The 18,404-nt window shown below is 39.7% G+C and overlaps 1 protein-coding gene across 1 annotated transcript in view; it reads left to right on the forward strand.

Moving 5' to 3' along the window:
• Positions 1–18,404, forward strand: part of LOC122491788 — a 44,750-nt gene that overhangs the window by 18,754 nt on the left and 7,592 nt on the right. The window contains exons 11-13 of the mRNA XM_043595019.1: positions 67–317; positions 3,366–3,500; positions 6,472–6,610. Coding sequence (XP_043450954.1) covers positions 67–317; positions 3,366–3,500; positions 6,472–6,610 — 525 coding nt within the window. The remainder of the gene's footprint in view (positions 1–66; positions 318–3,365; positions 3,501–6,471; positions 6,611–18,404) is intronic.

Genomic DNA, 18,404 nt, shown 5'->3' on the forward strand with positions numbered 1-18,404 from the left:
TATATAAGAGTATGTGTGCCATCCGTATACTGCCTGGAACACTAATTTACCTTCATGCTTTAACAGACCATGATGCCAATATGACATTCAAAGTCTTACATGTTAAAAGTTCTGGGGCCTCGTTAGAATCCACTGTGGATCATTCTGCAACCCATGTCAAGTGGCATGTGAGCTCTCTTTCTCCGGTGGGACCTGTTATTCAAAGTGAAGAAACAGTATACCACCATGGGGCCGTGATTCTCTACAAAGCCATTGACCATAATCCATCCTTGTCTTTTCGAGTGTACATAGCAACCAATAATGAGTCCTTCATCAAGGTAAAGTTAATGAAAATGAATAATAAATGTTGAATACTCTGTGTTCAAATGTTATGCCATGTTTATGTGGGTCCTGTCCCTGTTCATTTAAGTGTCTCCCCACTGTGGGTCTAATTTGGCATAAGGTTCTAAGGTCAGTGCCTTGGTGTGTGCCAAGTCCTCAGGTTTATCGGGTATGGTTGTCTATACGTGTAAATAGTGTCAAGAAGATGACAGATGGGGAAGTAGCTCTCCATAGATGAGGATGGCCCAGACAAGTAGGCCTGGCTTTGGAGAGGGTTGGCTGATGTACAGTCTAGGCCATTTATTTTCTATAGCCGTGCTACTCAAAATGTGGTCTGGGACCCAGGGGGCCAGGAGTGTTGACATCAGCAGGGAGCTTGGTAAAATGCAAAAGCTCTAGCCCACTCCAAACCTCTAGAATCCGAGCCTGAACTGGGCAGGATTCCCAGGTGATTTGCATGCACATTAAGAGTTTGAGGAGCACCTGTTCTGGAACACACAGGGGAGCCATTTGAGGCCTTTGGGTCAAATGTAGGATGACTTGAGGTTTCTCTTTGCCTAAAGTTCCTCACATAAGATCCACCTCCCAGGTTAACTCATTGCAGAGGAAATTTTTGGATAAAAATTGGCCTGTGGTTCACATTCTGAGTTTTGTAGAGCAGATATTCATGAACCACTTAACTGTGTTTAAGGCAGCGAGGCCTGAGGGGTGGGGGTTTGGGTGTTCATAATGGAACCAGTTTTCCAGAATCAGGATGTGATGATTATCCCGCTTTCTGAATGCTTACATAGTTAGAGCTGTGGCAGTTAGAACTCCTGTTATACCTTTAGCCATTTTCTGTACAATTGTAATGGTTTAGAGGTGGATGGAGAACTGAAATAAATAAAGTAGACAGAAAAAACCATGACTCAAAATTGTCCTTTCAGATTTGAAATGAGAGTTTGACAGAAGTTAAGAAAATAAACATAAGATCTGTGATAAAGTGTACAAAATGATGAGTTGTAGTTTGAGTTACAGAATTTACATTGACAAGGAGGAAGAATTTCCTCTGCCCTACAAGATCCTTCTGGCTGCCCTTCAAGAATCAGGTTGACATGAGACAGATTAACAGGAGAAAATCTAATTTAATTTTGTATGTATCGGGAATCCACACAGATGTGGAAATTCCAAAGACACTGGCAAAATGAGGTATATATGTCATTGTGAACTAAGGAGAAGGGGGCAGCATTCTGGGACTTCAAAGGGAAGGAATACACTTTGGAAGAAAATGAAAAAGAGTAAATGCTTAGTAAACAAGTGCTTGCTGGGCCACTCAGAAGCAATGGAACATAGAGGACTTTGATGAAACAGGCCTTGCAGGGTTCCTCTCTGTCACCATACCTGGTTCATGTCACGTAATGTAGTTTTCTCTGGTGATAGTTCTCTTCCTGGAGGAGGTCCTCTACCCAACTTCTTCTAGGCGATTGTAGGGGAGGTAAAGAGTGTTTCCTGAATCTGCTGGGTTTTGATTGCTTTTTCAAAAAATTTGTTTAATTTTTTTAAAAATTCAAGTATAATTAATATACGGTATTATATTAGTTTCAGGTGTACAATACGATTCAACAATTTGGTACATTACCCAGGGCTCTTCATGATAAGTGTACTCTTTAATCCCCTTCACCTATTTCACCCACCTACCCACCCTTGATTGCTTTTAAAATCAAAATAGCCTTCATGCCAAAGTAGTCTATCTTGGGGTAGCCTTCCCTTGGCCCCCTACAGCATGAAACTACCTATTTCCAGTGTTTTTAGGTTGTAGTATTTGCACAGCTTTAGAAACGTAAGTTATATTGATTATAATTGGCAATATATATTAAAATTTAAAAATTCTATTAAGTAATAGGTTTTTAGTTTCTTCCTAAGGTAAAATAGGCTTCCTTTAATCTTACTAAAGTTAATACTTGCAGTTGGGAAGCTAGTCTTCAAAATAGTATAAAAATAACCCCATCTAAAGTAGAATTACCATGGATTTGGAATAAATATATATATATATATATTTTGAGAACAAGAGAGAGCCGGTGGGGGTGGGGGGTGAGGGAGTGAGGGGGGCAGAGAGAGAGGAGGAGAGAATCCTAAACAGACTTCCCACTGACTTGGGACTCGAACCCATGAACCATGAGATCATGGCCTGAGCCGAAACCAAGAGTCGAACTCTTAACCAACTGAGCTACCCAGGCACCCCGGAATAAAGTACTACTATTAAATGAAGTTCATGTTTCAGGAAAGTAAATACAAGTAATTAAAAGGGTATTATCTGTACTTCCTGGGAAGCTGGGGTGAGGGGCTGATTGTATCAACAAATGTAGAAGAAGACACCACTAGAATGATAGGGAGCATAGCATGGTTAAAAGGCAGGATGTGCTTCCTGTTGATGTTTGATTTTTACACCTTCCTGGGTTGTTTTTTCCCCTACATAGGAAGAACTCCTTGAACTTTGCCTTCAGGAAACCTAAATTTCATGTTCAGCTACTCAGCTGTTTTACAAGTGAGCCTGGGCCAAAGTTTCCTTTAACCTCTTTGGGGCATTCAAGCTATACATATAAAATCAGGGAGCCCTCTGGGACAGTTGTGAAAATAAGGATGGGAACATGTAAGGTGCTGGGTAGAAACAAACTTCGGGTAAAGCAGAACTGTTGACAATAAAGTAGCTGCTCTCTGTTCACATCATCGGCATATAATCAATACGAATGTGTAACACTAGCCCTAATTTAATTTTCTCAAATCCTTCAGAAGCAAATTTTAGGTGCCATGCAGGGTGGGTGCTTTGGCTGTAGTGCTTTGGCAGAAAGATGTTTGGGGACCTAGAAGCCTGAAGTGCAGATCAAAGGTGCCTTATTCGCCTCTATGGCATTTCTTTTCAGAGCATCGTGGAAGTTTCTCCCTTGCTGTCATTTTGTACAGGGAAATGAAGATAATGCAGGGCGGCACATGCACTGCTCGGATGCTTAGAGTCCTTACAGTTGTTGCTGATGCATTTCAAAACCAAAACCTATTTCTACCTTCAGGATATTTCCAAGTCTGTAAAGCACTCCTCCAAGAAATTCATGAAAATTGACAAGCCTCCTGTTTGCCAGAAGTTATTGCAGAATGGGAAGAAATACAGACTGATCAGCGAACCAGAAGCCGAAATTACCCCAGAGGTATATATATTTTGAAAACCACTTGGAGTAGCAGCAGGATGTATATTTTGTAGATATGTATTCTGATGGTTTTAAAATAATGTGTTTTGTTCTCATTTTTTATTTAAAAGAAAGCAATTGCTTTGCTAAACTTGAAGCTTATTCCAGAGATGCTGTTGAATTTCAGAATTAATCTGAAAAATCGGCTTATCTAATCTCTTTCCCTTTAAAAAGGTTTTAAATTTTCTCGAGTTTTTTTTTTTTAATTAAATTCAATGTTAGCTTCAAAGGAATAAAAACCTTAAGCTTGATTTTAAGTCACAGAGCACTGAAGGTTAATGGAAAAGAGTTGCTAACAAGGATACTGGCTTTTCTTACTGGAAGGCATTTGAAAAATAGTTATGAGAACAAATTGTCACTAGGTTTCAACTATTCACTGTACACATGACATTTGTAAGTGATTTTGGTTTCCTGTAAATGACTAAGTTATTTTTAAAACTTATTTTCATTATGTGCTCTGATTGTGTGCCGTACCTTATCTAACTAGACATCTGTGTGGAAATTCTTTTTGTACACCTTTTTATGTTTGTTTTATAGTTTATGAAAAGTTGAGAACAACGTTTTGATTCCATTACATTAAAATATGAAGCAAGAGAGAGCTGATCGCAGTGGCCCATGTTGCATTATTTTATTATATTATCAGGGGCCTGGTGCCCTGGAGAAGTAGTCAGGTTGATCAGATGGCCTTCTATGACCTTCCTTTCCAGTTTCAAAGGGTCTCTTTCTACCTGGTGTGTTTTGAGCCTTACAGTAGCATGGCTGAAGAAACTAATGTGCAAAGTGGGCCAGTGAGCCACTGAGTCCCACGGCCAGGCGATGGGAGAGCCTGGCCCTGAGCCCCGTCTGCCCTTGGGTCCTAATTCCACAGTCTTTCCACTGGGATCTGAGAGGTTCTCAGCCCTTGCAAGCTGATCAAGCCCTGGCAGATGCTACCTCAAGATGATCACAAGAAGCCAACTGCGGTCTTGCCTGGGAGGTGGAATTAAATGTGAAGGGCTTGCTCAGAACAGTGTGATTCTTGGCCTTTGCTGCAAAATGGAATTCCCAGGGGAGCTTTAAAAAAGTCTGTGGCCTGGGTTCCATCTCCAGAGATACTGACATAATTGGTTTGGGAGTGGCTTCGGCATCGGGCTTGTTAAAGCTCCCAGGGTGACTATAATGTGCTGCCAGGATTAAGAGCTACTAGGAGAGGGAATAGTACACATTCAGTGGGTAAATCTGTCTAGGAAAGGACTGAGATGGTCCCCAGAGCTCTCGTTTACACAAGATGATGGTGGGAGGGCTTTAAATAGTCTAATTCTGCCACCAGTTGTGTGCTCTCTCTCAACCAAGTTTCTGGGCTATAAAATGGGGGATAATCTCCTAGTATTGCCCAAAGGATCATAGAAAGGTAATGGTTTTGGGGTTCTCTGAGAGTTGTGAAACTCTGTAAATCTAAGGTATTCTTGCTGATTTTATACCGTTAATGATGTGTTTAACTGTCATTTATCAAAATTGCCTATTAAAAGTCAGTCTGGGATAAGAGCTAAGAGTGTCATGATCTTTTCCTTCAAAAGATGCCAGTATAGAAAGAGACAGACTATATTCATGTAAAGAAATCATTTTAACATGTCATGTGGTATTACCATAGAGATGGGTGTGGTGAATTTCAGGAAGGGTTCCCATGTGGTGACATTTGTTCTGGGTTTGAAGGGAGAGAGATTCGCCGGGGAGGCAGCTCTCTCGGAAGAGGAAACCATAAGTGCCTAAGTGAGGTGATAGGATGTGCAGCTGGGCTCAGGGCACCAGAATAGTTCCAGGAAATGGGAATGCAGAGGGCTTTGGGAAAAGTGGGGCCACGAGAGAGAGAGAGAGAGAGAGAGAGAGAGAGAGAGAGAGAGAGATCTTCACTTTGTAGGCCTTGGTGATACTATTAAAGGTTGTGAGGATAATGCTAGTGATTTGTAATGGGAAGGGAGAGGGGCAGGTTAAGATCCCTGGTTTTTAAAGGTGGTGCCTAGTACATTCCAGTGAGTTTTTGTTTTTTTTTTTTTTTTAAGTAGACTTCTCCCTCTAGGCTTGTGAGTCAGTCTGCAGAGGAGCAGAGGAGGTCCAGGACAGGAATCAGTCTCTGTAGTAGTTAAGAGGAGTCAGAAGGTGGGGCACCTGGGTGGCTCAGTTGGTTAAGCATCTGACTCTTGGATTTTGGCTCAGGTCACGATCTCATAGTTTGTGAGTTTGAGCCTCTCATTGGGCTCTGTGCTGATGGCACAGAACCTGCTTGGAATTTTCTCTCTCCTTCTCAGCCCCTCCCCCACTCGTGCTCGTGCGCGTGCGCGCACTCTCTCTCTCTCTCTCTCTCTCTCTCTCTTTCAAAATAAATAAATAAACTTAAAAAAAAATGAGGAGTCAGAAGGTGTGGATTCAAATTCACTTCTACCATTTCCTAGATGTGGATTTAGGCAAGTTTATTAGCTTCTCTGAGATTCTTTATCCATAAAATAGCAAAGAAAGGGTTTGTTGGGGGAAAGGTGGTATTCAGTGACAGAGTGTGGCTAAAACACTCAGTGTAGTTCTGTCAATGTTTTAAATCAATTCCAGGCTGTGGAATGATCGAAGCAAAAGATGGTGAGGAAGTTTAAAAGCACCTACAAAAGGGTGATTAGTTTGGGAACGTGAAACACTGAAACCAAGAAAGGACTGAACAGTTACATCTTAAAAAAAATAGGGCCAACATACTGGAAGCCTCAATGAAGTAGAAAAGCAGGTTGGAGTAATGAGGGTCTAGAAGCAAGAGAATAAGAGGGTCTGTGATTAAGGAGTGGCATTTCGAGCATCAGAGTTTCAGTAAGCATTCAGGTCAGCACTGACCCTTCTAGTATTCCTTATTTGACATTTGTTATTGTCAACTAATGCAACTTTTATTTTAAAAAATCCCCCCCCTTTTTTTAAGGAAATCGAATTTGTTGACGGTTCACTTTTAAAATTGAAAAGTTACATTGAAGTGTATTTGGAGCAACCAGTGGAGTTTAAATTACTTTTGGTTGAAATGGATTCTGAGGAAATTGTATGGAAAGCAAAGCTGAGAGAATGTAAGTGTTTTTGTGTCTTGAATTGAAAACTCTGGTTTGTGGGTTGGTTGGGGTGGGAAGACAAATAGAGTAATTGTCTGTTTCATTACCATAACATTTAAAAATGTGATTAAGAGACTCAAAAACCCCAGCTAGGCTCTGATTCTCAGGCACCAATGTCCAGACCCCTCTGTCAGTGGGTATAGTTCAGTGAGTATGTGGAAACTTCAGGCAGTGGGTGGGCATAGCCAATAGAGTGTTGTTTTTTTCCCCCTTACCATTCTGAGGTTTGGGTCTCAGATATATATATATATATATATATATATTTTTTTTTTTTTTTTTTTTTTTTTTTTGAGAGAGAGAGAGAAAGAGGTGGGGAGGGGCAGAGAGTGAGGGAGACACAGAATCTGAAGCAGGCCCCAGGCTCTGAACTGTCAGCATGGAGTCCGAAGCGAGGCTCAAACTCATGAACCACAGGATCATGACCTGAGCTGAAGTCAGATGCTTAACCGACTGAGCACCCCCGGCGCCCCGTGGGTCTCAGATATTTTAATGTGAATTAGGGGTACCCTGACAAAGTCTCTCTCGTGACCTGGAGGTACATCGATATTTTGTCCGACCGCCTGTCTCGTTTGCCTCACGAGCTGGCGGCTCCTGCTGGGTGTGATCACAGCTGTGCTGTGGGAATGCATTTCCCTCTTCTGATATTTTGGTGCTGGGAAGTCTGCTGACAACCACCTTTTCAACATGCTCTCCTGCTCTGGGAGGAGTTGAAGAGGACTGCTGCTGATGAGGACCACCTCTGGGAGAGGGGAGACTCGGGGGGATACCCCAGATCTGCCCCTGGCCTCCTCCTCAGGCAGGTCTGAGCTTGAACTCCAATTCTATTGAAGGGAGTTATTAAAACAGCAGAAATGTGGATAGTGAGCACATTTTGGACCCAGAAGGGAGGCAGAACAGTGGGTTGGGAGTGAGGTCCTATGGGTTCTAGTTCCAGCCCTAGAATTGACCAGCTGTACGTGAGAGTGTGGGCAAGTCTCCCAACCCCCTTGTGGCTGTTGTTTCCTCATCTGCAAATGGCACTGAGGTCCCTCCTGCCACCGCCATGTGTTTGTAGTAGAAATTATTTTTGCATCATTTGCATTTTGGATTATGATACCTTAATTCTGTCCTGGTATATGTAATACAGTGTCATTTCAAAAAAGCAGCACAAGTTGGTAAGTGCCACTAGCTGGATTTTAACCCACTCTCCTATTAATTTCATTCTCCAGAATTTTAATTTTGTTGTACAAATGTAATAACAATGAGGATCTGTTAAGTATTTTATAAATCTCTTTATCATCTGAACAACATTTGAATCAATTTTCAGCTAGTTTCTTTTGTATCCACTGGGTTATGTGTAGACAAAGGAATTTGGTAACTGCTAATGGTAACATAATGCTGTGTGTGGGTCATATATTCATGTCTTTCCAAAATACAGATTTCTGTCTGTTAGAGTCTATATTTCTTGTCATGTTTTATACTCTAGAAATGAAACCTGATTTAAGCATTTTGGAATTCTCAGTCCTAGTTTAAGCATGAACCTTTTTGGTAGATGGGATTGATTCTTACTCTCAATATTATACTCTTTGTTTGTTTGTTTCTTTTTTATTTATATTCAAGTTAGTTACCATACAGTGTAGTCTTAGCTTTAGGAATAGAATCCAGTGATTCATCTCTTACATAGTGACACCCAGTGCTTATCCTGAAAAGTGCCCTCCTTAATGCCTGTCACCCATTTAACCCATCCTTCCACCCTCTCCCCCCTCCAGCAACCCTCAGTTTGTTCTCTGTACTAAAGAGTCTCTATGGTTTGCCTCCTTCTCTGTTTTTATCTTATTTTTCCTTCCCTTCCCCTATGTTCATCTGTTGTGTTTCTTAAATTCCACATATGAAATCATATGATATCTGTCTTACTCTGACTTATTTCACTTAGCATAATACCTTCTAGTTCCATCCATGTCATTGCAAATTGCAAGATTTCATTCTTTTTCGTTGCCAAATAGTATTCCATTGTATATAAACACCACATCTTCTTAATTCGTTTATCAGTTGATGGACATTTAGGTTCTTTCATAATTTGGCTATTATTGATAGTGCTGCTATAAACATTGGGGTGCATGTGCCCCGTTCGAATGAGCATTTTTGTATCCTTTGGATCAATTCCTAGTAGTGTAATTGCTGGGTTGTAGGGTAGTTCTATTTATTTTTAAATTTTTTTTTTGCTTTTTTTTTTAAATTTTATTTTTTTAAATTTACATCCAAATTAGTTAGCATATAGTGCAATAATGATTTCAGGAGTAGATTCCTTAATGCCCCTTACCCATTTAGCCGATCCCCCCTCCCACAACCCTCCAGCAACCCTCAGTTTGTTCTCCAGATTTATGAGTCTCTTCTGTTTTGTCCCCCTCCCTGTTTTTATATTATTTTTGTTTCCCTTCCCTTAGGTTCATCTGTTTTGTCTCTTAAAGTCCTCATATGAGTGAAGTCATATGATTTTTGTCTTTCTCTGACTGACTAATTTCACTTAGTATAACACCCTCCATTTCCATCCACGTAGCTGCAAATGTCAAGATTTCATTCTTTTTGATTGCCGAGTAATACTCCATTGTATATATATACCACATCTTCTTTATCCATTCATCCATCGATGGGCATTTGGGCTCTTTCTATACTTTGGCTATTGTTGATAGTGCTGCTATAAACATTGGGGTACATGTGTCCCTTCGAAATAGCACACCTGTATCCCGTGGATAAATGCCTAGTAGTGCAATTGCTGGGTCGTAGGGTAGTTCTATTTTTAGTTTTTTGAGAAACCTCCATACTTTTTTTCAGAGTGGCTGCACCAGCTTGCATTGCCACCAACAATGCAAAAGAGATCCTCTATCTCCGCATCCTCGCCAACATCTGTTGTTGCCTGAGTTGTTAATGTTAACCATTCTGACAGGTGTAAGGTGGTATCTCATTGTGGCTTTGATTTGTATTTCCCTGATGATGAGTGACGTGGAGCATTTTTTCATGTGTCGGTTGAAAAGCTGGATGTCTTCCTTGGAGAAGTGTCTATTCATGTCTTTTGCCCATTTCTTCACTGGATTATTTGTTTTTTGGGTGTTGAGTTTGATAATTTCTTTATAGATTTTGGATACTAACCCTTTATCTGATAGATCATTTGCAAATATCTTCTCCCATTCTGTAGGTTGCCTTTTAGTTTTGCTTATTGTTTCCTTAGCTGTGCAGAAGCTTTTTATTTTGATGAGGTCCCAGTAGTTCACTTTTGCTTTTGTTTCCCTTGCCTCTGAAGACGTGTTGAGTAAGAAGTTGCTGTGGCCAAGATCAAAGAGGTTTTTACCTGCTTTCTCCTCAGGATTTTGATGGCTTCCTGTCTTACATTTAAGTCTTTCATCCATTTTGAGTTTATTTTTGTGTATGGTGTAAGAAAGTGGTCCAGGTTCATTTTTCTGCATGTTGCTGTCCAGTTTTCCCAGCCCCACTTGCTGAGGGGACTGTCTTTATTCCATTGGATATTCTTTCCTGCTTTGTCAAAGATTAGTTGGCCATATGTTTGTGGGTCCATTTTTGGGTTCTCTATTCTGTTCCATTGATCTGAGTGTCTGTTTTTGTGCCAGTGCTATACTGTCTTGATCATTACAGCTTTGTAGTATAGCTTGAAGTCCAGGATTGTAATGCCTCCTGCTTTGGTTTTCTTTTTCAAGATTGTTTTGGCTATTGGGGTCTTTGCTGGTTCCATACAAATTTTAGGATTATTTTTTTTTAGCTCTGTGAAGAATGCTGGTATTACTTTGATAGGGATTGCATTGGATATGTAGATAGCTTTGGGTAGTATCGACATTTTAACAATATTTGTTCTTCCTATGCAGGAGCATGGAATCTTTTTCTATCTTTTTGTGTCTTCTTCAATTTCTTTCATAAGCTTTCTATAGTTTTCAGTGTATAGATTTTTTACCTCTTTGGTTAGGTTTATTCCTAGGTATTTTATGGTTTTTTGTGCAACTGTAAATGGGATTGATTCCTTGATTTCTCTTTCTGTTGCTTCATTGTTGGTGTATAGGAATGCAACCAATTTCTGTGCATTGATTTTATATCCTGCAACTTTGCTGAATTCATGAATCAATTCTAGAAGTTTTTTGGTGAATCTTTTGGGTTTTCCATACAGAGTATCATGTCATCTGCGAAGAGTGAAAGTTTGACCTCCTCCTGGCCAATTTGGATGTCTTTTATTTCTTTGTGTTGTGTGATTGCAGAGGCTAAGACTTCCAATACTATGTTGAATAACAGTGGCGAGAGTGGACATCCCTGTCTTTTTCCAGACCTTAGGGGGGAAAGCTCTCAGTTTTTCCCCATTGAGGATGATATTAGCATTGGGTCGTTCAATATGGCTTTTATGATCTCGAGGTGTGATCCTTCTATCCCTACTTTCTTGAGGGTTTTTTTCAAGAAAAGATGCTGTATTTTGTCAAATGCTTTCTCTGCATCTATTGAGCCGATCATATGGTTCTTGTCCTTTCTTTTGTTAATGTGATGAATCACGTTAATTGTTTTGTGGACATTGAACCAGCCCTGCATCCCAGGTATAAATCCCGCTTGGTCGTGGTGAATAGTTTTTTTAATATATTGTTGGATCTGGTTGGCTAATATCTTGTTGAGGATTTTTGCATCCATGTTCATCAGGGAAATTGGTCTATAGTTCTCCTTTTTAGTGGGGTCTCAAGGTAATGCTGGCTTCATACAAAGAGTTTGGAAGTTTTCCTTCCATTTCTATTTTTTGGAACAGTTTCAAGAGAATAGGTGTGAACTCTTCCTTAAATGTTTGGTAGAATTCCCCTGGAAAGCCATCTGGTCCTGGACTCTTGGTTTTTGGCAGATTTTTTATTACTAATTCGATTTCCTTACTGGTTATGGGTCTGTTCAAATTTTCTATTTCTTCCTGTTTCAGTTTTGGTAGTGTATATGTTTCTAGGAAGTTGTCCATTTCTTCCAGATTACCCATTTTATTGGCATATAATTGCTCATAATAATTTCTTATTATTTTTGTTTCTGTTGTGTTGGTTGTGATCTCTCCTCTTTCATTCTTGATTTTATTTATTTGGGTCCTTTCCTTTTTCTTCTTGATCAAACTGGCTAGTGGTTTATCAATTTTGTTCATTCTTTCAAAGAGCCAGCTTCTGGTTTCATTGATCTGTTCTACTGTTTTTTTTGGTTTTGATAGCATTGATTTCTGCTCTAATCTTTATTATTTCCTGTCTTCTGCTGGTTTTGGTTTTATTTGCTGTTCTTTTTCCAGCTCCTTAAAGTGTAAGGTTAGGTTGTATATCTGACATCTTTCTTCCTTCTTTAGGAAGTCTTGGATTGCTATATACTTTCCTCTTATGACTGCCTTTGCTGCGTGTCAGAGGTTTTGGGTTGTGGTGTTATCATTTTCATTGACTTCCATATACTTTTTAGTTTCCTCTTGAATTGCTTGGTTAGCCTATTCATTCTTTAGTAGGATGTTCTTTAGTCTCCAAGTATTTGTTACCTTTCCAAATTTTTTCTTGTGGTTGATTTCGAGTTTCATAGTGTTGTGGTCTGAAAATATGCACGGTATGATCTCCATCTTTTTGTACTTACTTAGGGCCTATTTTTAATTTTTTGAGGAACCTCCATATTGTTTTCCAGAGTGGCCACACCAATTTGCATTCAACAGTGCAAAAGGGTTCCCCTTTCTCTGCATCCTCACCAACATCTGTTGTTTCCTGAGTTAATTTTAGCCATTCTGACAGATGTGAGGTGGTATCTCATTGTGGTTTGATTTATATTTCCCTGATGATGAGTGATGTTGAGCATTTTTCATGTTTATGTTAGCCATCTGGATGTTGTCTTTGGAAAAATGTCTGTTCATGTCTTTTCCCATTTCTTCACTGGATTATTTCTTTTTTGGGTGTTGAGTTTGGTAAGTTATTTATAGATTTTAGATAATAACTGTTTATCTGATATGTCATTTGCAAATATCTTCTCCCATTCTTTCTGTTGTCTTTTAGTTTTGTTGAGTGTTTCCTTTGCTGTGTAAAGCTTTTTATCTTAATGGGGTCCCAATAGTTCATTTTTTTTCAGTTTATTTATTTCTAGAGAGACAGAGACAGTGTTGAATGGGGGGGAGCAGGTAGGGAGAGAGAGAATCCCAAGCAGGCTATATGTTGCCAGTACAGAGCCTGATGTGGGGCTTGAACTCATGAAACTGTGAGATCATGACCTGAGCCAAAACCAAGAGTCAGACACTTAACTGACTGAGCTACCCAGGCACCCTGCCCTCCTCCAGTAGTTCATTTTTGTTTTTATCTCCCTTGTCTCCAGAGACATATCAAGTAAGAAGTTGCTGTGGCTGAGGTCAGAGAGGCTGCTGCCTGTTTTCTCCTGTGGGATTTTGATTCATTCTTGTCTTACGTTTAGGTGTTTCATCCATTTTGAATTTATTTTTGTGTATGTTGTAAGAAAGTGGTCCAGTTTCATTTTTCTGCATGTTGTTGTCCAGTTCTCTCAGTACCATTTGCTAAAGAGATTGTCTTTATTCCTTTGGATAGTCTTTCCTGCTTTGTCAGAGATTAGTTGCCCATATATTTGTGGGTCCATTCCTGGGCTCTCTATTCTATTCCATTGTTCTACGTGTCTGTTTTTGTGCCAGTGCCACACTATCTTGATGATTACAGCTTTGTAATACAGGTTAAAGTTCGGATTGTGATGCTTCCAGCTTTGGTTTTCTTTTTTCAACATTGCTTTGGCTATTTGGGGTCTTTTGTGTTTCCATAAAAATTTTAGGATTGTTTGTTCTATCTCTGTGAAGAATGCTGGTGTTATTTTGATAGGGATTGCATTGAATGTGTAGATTGCTTTGGGTAGTATCGACATTTTAACATTTGTTCTTCCAATCCATGAGCATGGAATGTTTCTCCATTTCTTTGCGTCTCCTTCAATTTCTTTTATAAGCTTTCTATAGTTTTCAGCATACAGATCTTTTATCTCTTTGGTTAGGTTTATTCCTAGGTAACTTGTCATTTTTGGTGCAATTGTAAATGGCATTGATTCCTTGATATCTCTTTCTGTTGCTGCATTATTGGTGTATAGAAATAACTGACTTCTGTACACTGATTTTATATCCTGGCACTTTGCTGAATTCATGTATCAGCTCTAGCAATTTTTTGGTGGAGTCTTCATGTTTTCCATGTAGAGTATCAAATCATCTGTGAAGAGTGAAAGTTTTGACTTTTTCTTTGACAGTTTGGATGCCTTTTATTTCTTTGTGTTGTCTGATTGCTGAGGACTTCCAACACTATGTTGAGCAACAGTGGTGAGAGTGGACATCCCTCTAGTGTTCCTGATCTTAGGGGGCAAGTTCTCAGTTTTTCCCCATTGAAGATGATATTAGTTGTGGGCCTTTCATATATGGCTCTTATGATGTTAAGGTATATTCCTTCTATCCTGATACTCTTGAGGGTTTTTATCAAGAAACGATTTGCTGTATTTTGTCAAATGCTTTTTCTCCATATATTGACAGGATTATATGGTTCTTATCCTTTCTTCTATTAATGTCTTGTGTCACATCGATTGATTTTTGTATATTGAACCAGCCCTGCAGCCCAGGAATGAATTTCACTTGATCACGGTGAATAATTCTTTTCAATTAATTTTTTTAATGTTTTTATTTCTTTTTGAGAGAGAGAGAGAGAGAGAATGAGCAGGGGAGGGGCACAGAGAGAGAGGGACAGAGGATCTAAGTAGACTCTGCTGACAGCAGCAAGCCCCATGTAGGCCGTGAACTTACAGATTGTGAGATCATGACCTGAGCTGAAATCAGCTGCTCAACCAACTGAGCCACCCAGGTGCCCCATGAATAATTCTTTTAATGTACTGTTGAATTCAATTTGCTAGTATCTTGTTGAGAATTTGTTTTATTAAGTTTTTATTTATTTGTTTTGAGAGAGGGAGAGAGAGCACAAGTTGAGGAGGAACAGAGAGGGAGGGAGAGAGAGAGAATCCCAAGCAGGCTCCACATGTCAGTGCAGAGCCTGATGAGGGGCTCGAATTCACGCATCTTGAGATCATGACCTAAGCCAAAATCAAGAGTCAGATGCTTAACCAACTGAGCTACCCAGGCGCCCCTCGTTGAGAATTTTTGCATCCAGCTTCATCAGGCATATTGATCTGTAATTCTCCTTTTCAGTGGGGTCTTTGTCTGTTTTGGAATCAAGGTAATGCTGGGTTCATAGGATGAGTTTGGAAGCTTTCCGTCCATTTGACTTTTTGGAGCAGTTTGAAAAGAGTATGTATTAACTCTGCTTTAAATGTCTGATAGAATTCACCTGGAAGCCATATGGCCTAGGAGTCTTATTTGTTGGGAGATTTCTGATAACTGTTTCAATTTCTTTTTTTTCTTCTTCTAAATTTTTTTTAATGTTTATTTATTTTTGAGAGAGAGAGAGCATGAGCAGGGGAGGGGCAGAGAGGGTGGGAGACACAGAATCTGAAGCAGTCTCCAGGCTCTGAGCTGTCAGCACAGAGCCCAACGTGGGGCTCGAATCCACCAACTGTGAGATCATGACCTGAGCCAAAGTCAGACGCTTAACTGACTAAACCACCCAGGCACCTCCTGATTCAATTTCTTTGCTGGTTATGGGTCTGTTCAAAGTTTCTATTTATTCCTGTTTGAATTTTGGTAGTGAGTGAGTGTCTAGGAATTTGTCCATTTCTTCCAGATTGTCCAGTTTGTTGGCATATAATTTTTCATATTATTCTCTTACAATTGTATTTCTGTGGTGTTAGTTGTGATCTCTTTCATTCATGATTTTATCTGTTTAGGTCCTCTTTTCTTTGTGAGGAGTCTGGATGGGAGTTTATCAATTTTGTTTATTCTTTCAGAAATCCAGCTCTTAGTTTCATTGATCTGTTCTATTGGGTTTTGTTTTTGGATTCTTTATTGTTTATTTCTTTTCTAATCTTTATTATTTCCCTTCTGTTGGCTTTGGACTTTATTTGGTGCTTCTTTTCTAGCTTCTTTAGGTGTAAGGCTAGGTTGTGTATTTGGGACCTTTCTTGCTTCTTGAAATAGGCCTGAGTTGAAATGTATTTTCTTCTTAGGACTGCCTTTGAGTCATCCCAAAGGGCTTGGACTGTCATGTTTTCATTTTTACTTGCTTCCATGTATTTTTTAAATTTATTCTTTAATTTCCTGGTTAACCATTCATTCTTTAGTAGGATGTTCTTTAACCTCCATGTATTTGGGGGCTTTCCAAATTTTTTCTTGTGGTTGATTTTAAGTTTCATAGCATTGTGATCTGAAAATACGCATGGTGTGAAATCAACCTTTTTGTACCTGTTGAGGGCTGTTTTGTGACCCAGTATGTGATATGTTTTGGAGAATATTCCATGTACACTCAAGAAGAATGTGTATTCTGCTGCTTTCGGATGAAATGTTCTGAATATCTATGTTAAGTCCCTCTCATCCAGTGTGTCATTCAGAGCTGTTGTTTGCATGTTGATTTTCTGTTTAGGTGATCTGTCCTTTGCTATAAGTGGAGTGTTGAAGTCTCCTACGATCATGGTATTGTTATCAATGAGTTCGTTTATGTTTGTGATTAATTGATTTATATATTTGGGTGCTTTCATATTGGGGACATAAATATTTACAACTGTTAGTTCTTCTTGATGGATAGACCCCTTAGTTATGATATAGTGCCCTTTATTTCTTGTTACAATCTTTGTTTTAAAATCTAGTTTGTCTAATATAAGTATGGATACTCCAGCTTTCTTTTGATGTCCGTTAGCATGATAGATTGTTCTCCATCCCCTCACTTTCAATCTGCAGGTATCTCTTTTAGGCAGCATATAGATGGATCTTGGTGTTTTTTATCTATTTATTTATTTATTTATTTATTTTTATTTTTATCCATTATGATACCATTTGTCTTTTGATTGGGGCATTTAGTCCATTTACATTCAGAGTGATTATTGAAAGATATGAATTTAGCGCCATTGTGTTATCTGTGGATTTCATGTTTGTTGTGATGTTCCCTGGTCCTTTGTAATCTCTGCTGCTGCTTCCCACTCACAGAGTCCTTAGGATCTCTTGCAGGGCTGGTTTAGCAGTCATGAACTCCTTTAGTTTTTGTTTGTCTGGGAAAGTCTTTATCTCCCCTTCTATTCTGAATGACAGCCTTACTGGATAAAGGATTCTTGCCTGCATATTTTTCCTATTCAGCACATTGAATATTTCCTGTCACTCCCTTCTGGTCTGCCAAATTTCAGTGGACAGGTCTGCTACTACTGTTATATGTCTACCCTTTTTTGTCCCTAGCTGCTTTCAGAATTCTCTGTCTTTATATTTTTCCAGTTTCACTATGATATGTCATGGTGTTGACCTGTTTTTGTTGACGTTGAAGGGAGTTCGCTCTGCCTCTTGGACGTAGATGCCTGTTTCCTTCCCCAGATTAGGGAGATTCTCAGCTTTAATTTGTTCAAATAAACCTTTTGCCCCTTTCTCTCACTCTTCTTCTTCTGGGACTCCTGTGGTCCGGATATTGTTTTGTTTTATGGAATCACTTAGTTCTTTAATTCTCCCTTCGTGATCTAGTAATTTCCTCTCCCTCTTTTTTCAGCTTCATCATTTTCCATGATTTTATCTTTTATTTCACATATTCTCTCCTCTGCTTCTTCCGTCCTCACTGTCACTGTATCTAGTTTATTTTGCATCTCAGGTACAGCATTTTTAAATTCATCCTAACTAGTTAGTCTTTGATCTCTGCAGCAAGAGTTTCCCTGGTGTCCTCTATGCTTTTTTTAAGCCAAGCTATTAGTCTTATGACTGTTATTCTAAATTCTTGTTCAGGCATATTGTTTATATCTGTTTTGAGCAATCCTCTGTGATTTCTTCTTGACCTTTCTTTTGGAGAGAATTCCTCCGTTTTGTCATTTTGGCTAAGTTTCTGTCTTTTGCATGTTTTAAAGCTTGTTATGTGTCCTGCACTTGTGAGTACTACTATATTAAAAAGGGGTCAGGGGCGCCTGGGTGGCGCAGTCGGTTAAGCGTCCGACTTCAGCCAGGTCACGATCTCGCAGTCCGTGAGTCCGAGCCCCGCGTCAGGCTCTGGGCTGATGGCTCAGAGCCTGGAGCCTGTTTCCGATTCTGTGTCTCCCTCTCTCTCTGCCCCTCCCCCATTCATGCTCTGTCTCTCTCTGTCCCAAAAATAAATAAACGTTGAAAAAAAAAATTAAAAAAAAAAAAAGGAGTCAAACACTGCTCAGGTCCTGGCACTTCAGGAAGTGTTTGTGGAGTGTGTTGAGCACACTCTGTTATTGCGTATTTGGCTGCTCTATCTCGCTGGTCAGTCCTCTGCAGAGCTCCTCCTTGCTTGAGGTGGTGGAGTGTTTGAACCTTCAAACACGTGTGCTTTGATTTGTTTGTTGAGGTAGCCCTTGATCCTGCCAAACTGTCTCCCTCTGCTGTGGAGATCCTTCTGTTACTCTGCAGACTGATTCCTGGGTGTTCCAAGTGATCTGACCTCCTTACAGCTGTGTTTGAGGGATGAGGAAAATCCCGGTCCCCCTACTTGTTTGCCATCTTAACTCCCTCCTCAATATTATACTCTTAAGTTAGTAGTTGAAACGGGCCCTTTCATCTGAGCAAAAACTATTTACCTGTAAAAAGTCTTAGTTGGGACTGTGTGTGGGGGGGATTGTGTTGTTTTTCTTGGTATTCGTTATTTGTTCAGATAAATGAACCTGAAAA

Source organism: Prionailurus bengalensis, chromosome C2 (genome assembly GCF_016509475.1).
Source record: "Prionailurus bengalensis isolate Pbe53 chromosome C2, Fcat_Pben_1.1_paternal_pri, whole genome shotgun sequence".
In the NCBI taxonomy this organism is placed as follows: Eukaryota; Metazoa; Chordata; class Mammalia; order Carnivora; family Felidae; genus Prionailurus; species Prionailurus bengalensis.